The 12,634-nt window shown below is 36.9% G+C and overlaps 1 protein-coding gene across 6 annotated transcripts in view; it reads right to left on the bottom strand.

The window, feature by feature from the left end:
- Nucleotides 1-12,634, bottom strand: part of CSMD3 (CUB and Sushi multiple domains 3) — a 1,175,227-nt gene that overhangs the window by 473,982 nt on the left and 688,611 nt on the right. For all 6 annotated transcript variants that reach the window (XM_075825814.1, XM_075825808.1, XM_075825809.1 and 3 more), the window contains 3 exons: nt 8,152-8,290; nt 6,530-6,717; nt 4,741-4,929 (listed from right to left, as the gene is read on the bottom strand). In XM_075825814.1, coding sequence (XP_075681929.1) covers nt 4,741-4,929; nt 6,530-6,717; nt 8,152-8,290 — 516 coding nt within the window. The remainder of the gene's footprint in view (nt 1-4,740; nt 4,930-6,529; nt 6,718-8,151; nt 8,291-12,634) is intronic.

Below are 12,634 nucleotides of genomic sequence, written 5' to 3'. Positions count from 1 at the left end.
GACAGATCTAATACATTGCACTACATAGGTAGTGCAATGTATTAGAAAAAAAAAATTCTGACCGTTGGACCTTCAAGTCCCCTAGTGGGACTTGAGAAAAAGTGTAAAAAAAGTATAAAAAAGTGTAAAAAAAAGTGCAAAAAATAAAAGTTTGAAAACAATAAAAGTTTCAAGTAATCAAATAACACACAATCCCCCTTTTACTCTTATCAAGTCCTTTATTATTGAAAAATAATAATAAACCATATGTATTTGGTATCGCCACGACCGTAACGACCGGAGGTATCAAAATATTATATTATTTATTGCACGCGGTGAACAGCGTAAAAAAAACCCGTAAAAAACGTTACCAGAGTTTCTGTTTTTTGGTCACTATGCCCTACAAATATTACAATAAAAAGTGATCAAAAAGTCGCACGTATCCAAAAATGGTACCTATAAAAACTATAGCTCGTCCCGCAAAAAACAAGCTCTCATACACGTCCGTCGACAAAAAAATTAAAAAGTTATGGTTCTCACAACTTGGCGACAGAAAAAATACATTCTTTTTACAAAAGTAATTTTATTGTGCAAAAAGTTGTAAAACATAAAAAAGTGCTATAAATTAGGTATCGCCAGAATCGTACTGACCCGCAGAATAAAGTTAACATGTAGTTTATAATGCGTGGTGAACGCTGTATAAAAAAAAACAAAAAAAGCTGTGCCAGAATTGCGTTTTTTTGTTTACCTAGCATCCCAAAAAATAGGATAAAAGGTGATCAAAAAGTTGCATGTACCCCAACATGGTACCAATAATAACTACAGCTCATCCCGCAACAAACCAGCCCTCATACCGCTACGTCTATGAAAAATAAAATTAGTTATGGCTCCAATAAGTCAGGAAATAAAAAAATATGCAGTTGTGCCAGAGGGGAACATTTCTTCTGTTTCAAGAGGCGATTTATCAAGGACCTAAAATTAGGGAACCAGGAAGGGGAGGGCCCAAACATATCCGCTGGAAGCGACGGTGCCCGTATTATACCAGGACAACACTTTCCCAGCAAAATTCCCCAAACTACAAAGGCGCGGAGTGTGGACCAAAAGGGGCATAAGAAAGGACTCCATTTATCAGTGCGACACCGGCCTGTGCAGAAAGGATTGCTTCACAGCGTAACACACATCTATGGATTATTTTTATTTTTTTATACCACCTGACTATGCCCCTTATATACTCCGCCCCGCTTACATGTACCCCCACATTATAAAACACCAGCAATACTCAAACAAATATAGTACCAAGCAAAATCCGCTCTCCAAAAGCCAAATGGTGCTCCCTCGGCCCTGAACCCTACAGCGTGCCCAACAGCAGTTTCCTTCAACATATATGGCATCGTCATACCCGGGAGAACCCTTTTAACAATTTTTGGGGTGTGTGTCTCCAGCGTCATAAGCTGGGCATGACATATTTGCCACTGAATGGCATATCTAGGGAAAAATATAAATTTTTAATTTGCACCATCCGCAGCGCATTCATTTATGGAAAAGACCTGTGGGGTGAAAATGCTCACTACACCCCTTAATAAATGCCTTGAGGGGTGCAGTTTCCATAGTGGGGTCACTTATCAGGGGTTTCTTTTTATTATTTCACATCTGAGCCTCTGCAGTTGTGAACCAATACTTTGTAAATCGCCAAATTAGGCCTCCACTCCGCATGGTACTCTTCACTTCTGAGCCCTGTCATATGTCCAGACAAAAGATTAGGGTCACATGTAGGGTGTTTCTAAAACCGGGAAACACCGCATAATAATTAGAGAGCTGTCTTGCTATGGTGGCACAAGCCGGGCACCACATATTGGCATATCTATGGAAAAAAATCCCATTTTCACTCTGCAACATTGAGCGCACACTAATTTCTACAAAACACCTGCAGGGTTAAAATGCTTACTACACCCCTTGGTAAATGCATTGAGGGTGTAGTTTCCAAAATGGGGTCACTTCTGGGGGGTTTCCACTGTTTTGGGCCCACAGGTGCCCAGAAACCAATCCAGCAACATCTGCACTCCAAATGGCGGTCCTTCCCATCTGAGCCCTGCGGTTTGCCCAAACAGCAGTTTATGACCACATATGGGGTATTGCCGTACTCGGGAGAAATAGCTTTACAAATGTTGGGTTCTTTTTTTCCATTATTTGTTGAGAAAATGAAAAAATTTGCGCTAAAGCTACGTCTTATTGAAGAAAAAGGACTGTTTTTATTTTCACTGCCTAATTCTAATAAATTCTATGAAACATCTGTGGGGTCAAAATGCTCACTACACCCCTAGATGCATTCCTCAAGAGGTGTAGTTTCCTAAATGGAGTCCCTTTTTGGGCGTTTTCATTGTTTTGTCCCCTCAGGGGCTTTGCAAATGTAACCTGGCCTCCGCAAATCATTCCTGCTAAATGTGATCTCAAAAAGTCAAATAGTGCTCTTTCCCTTCTAAGCCCTGCCGTGTGTCCAAACAGCCATTTATTACCACATGTGGGGTATTGTTTTACTCGGGAGAAATTGCTTTACAAATTTTGTGGTGCTTTTTCTCCTTCAGTCCTTCTGGAAATGAGAAAAAATTCGCTAAACCTACATTTTCTTAGAAAAAATTTTGATTATTATTTTCAGGGCCTACTTCCAATAATTTCTGCAAAAAAACTGTGGTGTCAAATCGCTCACTATACCCCTAGATAATTTCCTCAATGGGTGTAGTTTCCAAAATGGGGTCAATTGTGGGGGGTTTCCACTGTTTTATCCCCTCAGGGGCTTTGTAAATGTGACATGGCTTTCGCAAACCATTCCTGCTAAATTTGCGTTCCAAAAGCCAAATGGCGCTCTTTCCCTTCTCAGCCTCGCCGTGTGTCCAAACAGCCGTTTATTAGCACATGTGGGGTATTGTTTTACTCGGGAGAAATTGCTTTACAAATTTTGCGGTGCTTTTTCTCCTTTAGTCCTTGTGGAAATGAGAAAAAAAATCGCTAAACCTACATTTTCTTTGAAGAAATGTTGATTTTAATTTTCACGGCCTACTTCCAATAATTTCTGTAAAAAACCTGTGCGGTCAAAATGCTCACTACACCCCTAGATAATTTCCTTGAGGTGTCTAGTTTCCCAGATGGGGTCACTTTTGGGGGATTTTGACTGTTTTGGCACTGCAAGAGCCCTTCAAACCTGACATGGTACCTAAAATATATTCTAACAAAAATAAGGCCCCAAAATCCACTAGGTGCTCCTTTACTTCTGAGGCCGGTGCTTCAGTCCAGTAGTACGCTACGGCCACATGTGGGATATTTCCTAAAACTGCAGAAACTGGGAAACAAATATTGAGTTGCATTTCTCTGGTAAAACCTTCTGTGTTATAAAAAAAATTGTATTAAAAATGTATTTCTGCAGAAAAATATGAAATTTGTAAATTTCACCTCTACTTTGCTTTAATTCCTGTGAAATGTGTAAAGGGTTAAGACATTTTCTAAATGCTGTTTTGAATACTTTGAGGGGTGAAGTTTTTAAAATGGGGTGACTTTTTTGGGGTTTCTAATATATAAGGCCCTCAAAACCACTTCACAACTGAATTGGCCCCTGTAAAAATAGCCTTTTGAAATTTTCTTGAAAATGTGAGAAATTGCTGCTAAAGTTCTAAGCCTTGTGAGGTCATAGAAAAATAAAAGGATGTTCAAAAAACGATGCCAATCTAAAGTAGACATATGGGTGATGTTAATTAGCAACAATTTTGTGTGGTATAACTGCCTGTCTTACAAGCAGATACATTTAAATTGAGAAAAATGCTAATTTTTGCAATTTTTCACTAATTTTTGGTGTTTTTCACAATTAAATACTGAACATATCGAGCAAATTTTGACAGTAACATAAAGTCCAATGTGTCACGAGAAAACAATCTCAGAATCGCTTGGATAGGTGAAAGCATTCCGGAGTTATTACCACATAAAGTGACACATGTCAGATTTGAAAAATGAGGCTCTGTCAGGAAGGTCAAAAGTGGCTAAAGAGGGAAGGGGTTAATGTTACCTCTCACCAAGCCTATGCTGCCCTAACTTTACTTTTTGATGACTTTAGTTGAAGTACAGTACATTATCATATTGTTTTTATAATACCTTAATCAAGTGTCATCATACAAGGTCCTCCAGCACTTTCCGTTTTTAAGAGATACTGTATCTATGTTTAAATTGTGTTGACATTCATAATTCCTTGCCGTATCCTCAAACATATGTCAAAAGGAATCTATGTCACTTAGGGTTTAATGTTATGGAACTTACCAGGACATAAAGTTAAAATTAAAGAAGCTGATTTAAGTATCTTTACCATAAGAACAACATAACCTTGGTTTTAGACCTGGGCTTAATTCTGTCTGGTGTTTAGTTCACCTATAATCCCATCATTCACTGCACTTGTTTTTCCATAGGCATTGTATAGAAACATTCAAGCTTCCATTGAATGAGGTTCAGCGGCAATACCAGACACAACCTATAAAGAAAGATTGGTGCTTTTTCTTGAAGAAAATAGACATATTTTTCTAACCTCTTACAATTCTTTTATTTTTTGAAATTATGATACCAATGGCATGGCATCTATGTCATTCAGACTTTCTATAAGTTGTGCTATTATTTTTTACTACTATTATTATTGCTTTATTGTCAATTATTATTGATTTAGTTGAATATATGAAGTTTATGTGTTTCAGGAAGGTAACTCATTTAAGTTGATCATCCAGATCTTACCATCACAAGTTGGAAGAGGATGGCTCCACCAGTGATTCTTCTCACATAACAAGGGTTCCTCATGGCTTAGTGTATATCCAGGTTGACATCCAAAGGAAACAGTAGATCCAAAAGAGAAATCATAGCCATAGCGATGACCATGTACAGGTATTCCTGGATCCAAGCATGAATGTGTATCCACTGTTACACCTAAATAAATAGCAATATACGGTCAATCCCACCTGTAAGTCAATTCACTCACATTATAAAATTAATCTATCTATCTATCTATCTATCTATCTATCTATCTATCTATCTATCTATCTATCTATCTATCTATCTATCTATCTATCTATCTATCTATCTATCTATCTATCTAGTAATCTATCTCATATCTATCTATCTATCTATCTATCTATCTATCTATCTATCTATCTATCTATCTATCTATCTATCTATCTATCTATCTATCTATCTATCTATCTATCTATCTATCTATCTATCTATCTAATAACATTCATTTTACTGTATTTGCATTTGATTTTTTTAAAGTGAAATTTAAAGTGCCCAACCACCCGCTATACTTAGTTTGTTTACTTTCTACATGTACTACATCACACATTTCTACAGACTGTTATTGATAGTATTCCTGTAATATTTCTGGGGTCTAGAGTGTCTTTGCGGTTAATACGAAATTCCTCATACCTAGCAATAAATGGGTTAATTTTGATTTTCATTATCCATGGTTATGCATTAATATATAATATCCTTGGAAGTCTAGCTGGTTTGGTACTACTTATTATTCGAAATGAAGGAATTTTCAGAGATTAGTTTCAGGTCTGATTCATTCAAACCGGCCATCAGATTCGATTTGTTTCAAATAAATTCCACAGGAATGGAAAGTGCCTGGATTGCCCTGAAAAGTTGTGTATAACTCTTTGAGGTCTTCTTCTTGATGAAAATTGGGGACTCACAAATTAGTGTAAGGATTGTATAGCTGCAGCATCACTCACTTACAGCAATGGCTGCCTGTGACTAACACACTGACACTGACTGACTCCTATCTCTCTCTAAAATCTATCTCTCTATCAAATTATCGAAAATCTAACTATCTATTCTCTTCTCCTCACTATGAAACACACTCACTGACACTAATCCACACTCTATCTTCAGCAGCATTTTCTGGTTGGGATGTTTATAGCTATGACTCTATGACTATAATCCAGTCATCAGTGACTCACCCTATACCCCTCATGATTGGCTGTGCTAAAGGGAGTGGTGCTTGCAAGGCATTATGGGGATTTGTGTCTTCTTCTGATCTGTAAAATGGCTGCTGCCATTTTGAGCGATTCATGAGGGATGAATCCTAAATGCTTTTGATTTGCTTAAATCCAAAACTTTTGGAAAATTCGTAACAAATTAGATTTGTGTAGAATTATTTTGCTTATCATTTAAATGATTGAGATGGGTCAGTGTTTAATAGTGGTGGTCTAGGTCCAGAATTCTAACAATGGTTAGAGCTCTGATTTTTTTATACTGAGATCCAAATCCTCAACTTTCATTCACACAACCATCCAGTTAAATTCCAAAATTGTGTCTGCCTACAGGCACTACTAGAGGGAGGTCACTGGGATTTAGACTGCTCCTACTGAATTCAACAATAAATCAATATGAAAACAGAATTAATTTTTTCATTTAGCTCAATATTTTCTCATCAACTGCTAAGAGTAGTGTTTATGGCTACTAGAAATCCCTCCTCCCTAAGTTGGTTTATGGTATTTTGTATATATCCAATATACATAATACTTACTTTCATAATGTATCTTAAATCCATTATTAGATCGACTGTTGTCTGTAGTAAAGAGAAGGTAAATGTAATTCAAGCTGCTGAACAAAAATTGTGGGACTTGTGTCCCATTATAAGATCCCAAAATTGGTGATAACAAGTTCGGACCATCATGTACTTCTAGCACGTCATAATTCAGTTCAGTCTGAAATCTGTAGAGAAAAAAAATTATCAAATAAAATACATGAAATTACAAAGGTGAAATTGCCATTTACTTACTCTAAAGTTAATAGTGGAGACGTTGCCTATTTTTTTAAGTAAAGGATGATTCAGTTGATGTTACACAATTTTGTTCTCCAATGACTGTTTTTTGTTTCTTTTGTTTTCTTCTTCTTATGTTGGTTGAAACCTTATATAAATTCTTTATAAAATTAATGGGGCCTGTCCCATCTGTACAACCATTTTTCTAAATGAGGAACCGTTGACGGTCAGCTGATCGCAACAGGTTGAAAAGCCCAGATAATAAGCTGTTTGCACTGGAGGAAGCTGCAGGTGGCTTTACATTTTCCCTGCAGTGGCCACTGCTGGAGAAATGTGGTATTACATGGTGCTCATTTAAATTTATACATGTCTACATGGAGTCCTACAAAGTATGAGCTGCTTTTTGCAGTGTCTCACCACTCTGGTTAATAGAAGGGGTCCCTCTTAATATGGCATATACAGATGTAGCCAAGTTTATCTTAACATGCTGCAGCGTGATATGACACAACAAAAGTCATTAAAAAGCCATTGAAAAGTCAAGTTAGATTCTTGAAGCTGTATATTTAATGTGTTAAAAGTCAAGATAAAGATGGTTACACACATATATATATATATATATATATATATATATAAATATATATATATATATATATATAAATATATATATATATATATATATATATATATATATATATATATATATATATATATACTATTTACAGGCATTTTCCTGATAGGACAACTCCTTTATGGTAAAAATGATTTGGTTTTTGTATTCTATGAAATCCAATAGGATTTCACATACAGATCAAGGACCTTTCCTACTATTTCTGCTTATTCCCGTCATTGATCCAAAACTAACCAGCTACAGCCCCTCCCTTTGGATCTTACAGGCATAAAAGGGTCAATTGAGTTCAACTATTCTAGAAAGATGATAAATGATAAGCGTTTTTTCAAACAAGCTATTGTACTAGGTCAATGACCCATATAGCTTCACTATATATTTTGGATGGTTGGGTAAGCTCTTTTATTCTATCATTTTCAAAGTTGAAAGCTAAACATATTTTTGTGTTGCATCTGACTGGCCTAAATGATTACACTAAGCATCTTGTTTCTAATATCAACTCAGGCAGGATTTAATATGGTCAGAATAACATAACAATGATAATCTGATATTTCCATGGCTTCAGGCGAAAATAGAAGAAACCCTTAATCATGAGATTGCATAAGGTTAAGAAGGGTCAAGTATGGCCTACAGGAGTTAATCCATTTATGAGCACTTGAGGAATTTGGAAAATCTAGTTTTCATGCATATAAACCAGATTATTTATTATACATTTCTATTTGATTGAGGAAAGAAAAGTAAAGCTTAAAGAAATCTTGACCTTTCAAATGTAATTTTAATGGAGCGTCCAGGTTCTGCTTCAATCACCCATTCACAATTTAGTGAGTCTTTATAGTAACCAGGCCAACCTGGAGAAAGTATTATTCCACTGGGAGCTGAAAAATGTCCACCACATGGAGCTGAAAATGAGAAAAAGGAAATTAATTTCATATCTTATTTTCTATTAAATGCAATGCTATCTCTAAATCAGTACAAAAAGGGTTAAAGGGGTTATCCAGGCAGTTTCTCATAGTGATATGATCAGTGGGGGTCCGACACCTGGACACCTCACCGATCAGCTGTTCCGGCTGCCTCCAGGCACTGGATGTTACACAGTGTTCAGTACCAGAAGCACATGGCTCCATACACTGCAGCCGTGATGCAGTACTGCAGCTCTGCTAATATTCGAGTGAATAGGAGCAGAGCTGCAGTACTGCAGCACGGCTGCTATACTGGGATCGGAGTCATCTGCTTCCGGCATGGACATCCGGTGCCCGGAGTCAGCCGGAGAAGCTGATCGGTGAAGGGTTTGGTGTAGTTCCCCACTGATCATATACTTTTGACCTAGCCTGTGGCCGGAGAACCTCATTAAGCTTAAAGAAAATATTGTAGAGTAGTATCTGAAAATATACACACAACCACCTTTTAATATAATTTTATTGTTAAGTCCAAAATTCTGTGCTGATGAATTTCATATTATATTCTTCTAATTCAGAGTGCTAAATAACCATGGAGTTAAAGGGTTACTAAACATTTGACAAACTTCTGACATGTCATAGTGACATGTCAGAAGTCTTGATTGGTAGGGGTCCAAGCATTGGGACCCCACCACTTGCTAAAACTAAGCGGCAGAAGCGCGGATGTGAGCGCTCAGCAGCTAAGTTTCTGTTCGTTTTTTTACGGAAAAAGGCTGATGTATCGGAGTACGGGCTCATAGACTTTCTATTGAGCCCGTACTCCGATACAATGATTTCTGTAAAAAGCCAAACAGACACGAACTGGTGGGGGCCACCAATCAAAACTTCTGGCATGTCACTATGACATGTCAGAAGTTTGTCAAACGTTTAGTTACCCTTTAAATTATTAGAATTCTCACCGCCACTAGTGGGAGTTTGAAACTTACTCATTTATATTTGAGTTAAAAGAGAGCTGTATTAATTCTTCAGTGAGCTCCCCCTAGTGGTGGCTTGATAAATCCATCTTTTAGCTTTATACAGGGTGGGCCATTTATATGGATACACCTAAATAAAATGGGAATGGTTGGTGATATTTACTTCCTGTTTGTGGCACATTAGTATATGGGAGGGGGGAAACTTTTCAAGCTGGGTGTTGACCATGGCGGCCATTTTGAAGTCTGCCATTTTGTATCCAACTTTAGTTTTTTCAATGGGAAGAGGGTCATGTGACACATCAAGCTTATCAAGAATTTCACAAGAAAAACAATGGTGTGCTTGGTTTTAACGTTACTTTATTCTTTCATTAGTTATTTACAAGTTTCTGACCACTTATAAAATGTGTTCAAAGTGCTGCCCATTGTGTTGGATTGTCAATGCAACCCTCTTCTCCCACTCTTCACACACTGATAGCAACACCGCAGAAGAAATGCTAGCACAGGCTTCCAGTATCCGTAGTTTCAGTTGCTGCACATCTCGTATCTTCACAGCATAGACAATTGCCTTCAGAAGACCCCAAAGATAAAAGTCTAAGGGGGTCAGATCGGGAGGCATTTCTTCTGTGGTGTTGCTATCAGTGTGTGAAGAGTGGGAGAAGAGGGTTGCATTGACAATCCAAAACAATGGGCAGCACTTTGAACACATTTTATAAGTGGTCAGAAACTTGTAAATAACTCATGAAAGAATAAAGTAACGTTAAAACCAAGCACAGCATTGTTTTTCTTGTGAAATTCTCGATAAGTTTGATGTGTCACATGACCCTCTTCCCATTGAAAAAACTAAAGTTGGATACAAAATGGCCGACTTCAAAATGGCCACCATGGTCAACACCCAGCTTGAAAAGTTTCCCCCCTCCCATATACTAATGTGCCACAAACAGGAAGTTAATATCACCAACCATTCCCATTTTATTTAGGTGTATCCATATAAATGGCCCACCCTGTAAATATACAGGGGAGCAACACATACAGGGGGAAGGGGATGAAAGATCATCTTCTCTACAATGCCAGCCTACAGTACACTCACAGGCTCTCCTTGATGCCCATAGTAAGCCTGTTACTTCCTACATAGAAATGTTGGTCTGCTTTAATAGCTTATATTGTTTTATCGCTGGAGAAAATTAATTGTTGGTACATAAAAATAAATGTGATTGTGTATATTGTTGAATATGTGTGTGTGTTAGCACAACAGTAGAAAATGTAGTTTCTTCTTCTTTTTTTTTTAACTTGGTCCCCTCTGCTGACATGTAGTGCCTAATCTGAAAATATAATTTTTAACCACACACAGTTTTGTCCCAGAATTAAAAACATTCACCATTTTTTTAATAGTGTTTTTTCTAAAAGCAGTTTACAAAGTAACCTTCTTGATGACTGTGTTGTTGGAACCATATGCAGTGAATCTGTGAGTTCATAAGGGCAAAATAGTATTAAATTGTACAGTGGAATTGGCATCTCCTGTAACAGGTTTGGCTTTAGCTATTGTTTTTGTATTGTTAATACGATATAATATATACACAGTGATTTTTGCTCACCCTGTGCACAGACATGTCCGCCCTTACATTTGTTTGAATTTGGTTACAATTTCTCATGAAACAAATTCAATATAATATCGCGACATGCTAGTAAAACCCTTTACAGGTTGCAATTCGTATCACAACCACTGGGTGGCAACACAAAGACACATACAGCATAGACATCTGGTGATAGAGTATCTCAAAATAGTTTTTGATTTTTTAAAGCTGGTCATCTCGTGCAACACATCTCAGGATATGTTGAGTTAAGAGACGGTAAGGAATGACATCTTTATATATACTCTTTATAAGAAAAAAGCATATTTATTATTATTTAAGAAGTTAAAATGTTTTATTCTTGCTTTGGAATATGATAAAATGGTTGCTTTTAGTCTTATCCTACAAGTTGTGTGAAATAGATTACATTAGCCATTATGAGATGAGTTTCTTGCTTTTAAGGCTTCAACTTCCAACTGAGAAACGCAATATTTTACTTTAAAATAGACCCTCTGGGCCTAATGCACTGCATTATGAAATATTAATTTTAGAGTCCAGTGGAAGGTGCCTGGCAGGAACAAGACCTTGTGCTATTTTTTATTTCCAGAAATTATAGCTAAAATTAAACTGCATGCAGATACTAGTGCCATGTCATGGAGTGCCGAGCACTTTTTGCCTTAAAATAATTATAGCTATTTTCATTTTTAGATTTTTTAGGAGTTGCATGACATACACATAAAAGTGAATATTTGAACAGAATAAAAGGGTTCACCAATTTTTCCTAAACCAACCCCTCTCTAAAAAAATAAACAACAACAAGACAAAACGTAGGACATATCTCATCTGTACTGGCATCTCCAGTAAATGTATTCATGCATTTTGCTTCTTCACTTCCAGGGATACCTACTAAGTTGCTTAAGCCATATGCACACAGCAGAGTTAAGTGCGCGGAGCCTGTGTGGTGTCATACGGACTTCCTATAGCTTCATACTATTTGTACCACAGTATGGTTATTCCATATGACACAGTTGGAGAACTTTTGTAATATAACAAATCGATGGAGCATGACATGACTTCTATGAGTGCCATTTTATAGCTTCATACTACTCAGAGATTGTACATAGCCATAATACGGAAGCAGTGTGAATGAAACCTGAAATGTAACTCTACCCACAACACATACGTAACCACTGTATTTAGTTTATAGGCTGTTCTTGGTTTTGATATTTACCTATTTGCCTTTCTGAATTCTAGGAAGAATTAAAATATCTCTTTTTTTATATAAACCATTTGATTTTAAATAACAATATTTATTTTTTTCTTCCGATTATCCATATATAAAGAATCCTGAAATATTCTACCGTTTCCCTGGCCACTTGAGCACACATAATAGGCCAACATTTTTTTTTTTTTTTCTGAAGCTCACTTGTCAGCTTTGCTGTGTAGACAGTCTAAGTGCAAGCTGAGTGATCTCATTATAATTAGAGGAGAAGAAATGTAATGATAGCTCTATTGTACTGCTAAAGGCTTATATGAGGTAGGATAGCAACACTATATATATGTATATATGCAGATAAAATGCTTTATAAAGCTGCCCTGCCACTCCTTGGTCCCCAGGGGAGGGACTGTACTCTATCTCTTCCAGTAGACTGTACTTGTCTATGGACACTTTTCTGACCATTAACTTTCATATTTTGCAGTTGTCATTAAGCCCACAACCCTGCTGTTTTGTCTAAAGAGACAATGTGAAAGGCAAGTGCATATTTCTAAAATGGGCGTCCCTAGAGACGCTTTTCAAATTAAAA

This window comes from Rhinoderma darwinii, chromosome 5, assembly GCF_050947455.1.
Source record: "Rhinoderma darwinii isolate aRhiDar2 chromosome 5, aRhiDar2.hap1, whole genome shotgun sequence".
NCBI lineage: Eukaryota > Metazoa > Chordata > Amphibia > Anura > Rhinodermatidae > Rhinoderma > Rhinoderma darwinii.
This window is presented reverse-complemented; position numbering and strand designations above follow the sequence as displayed.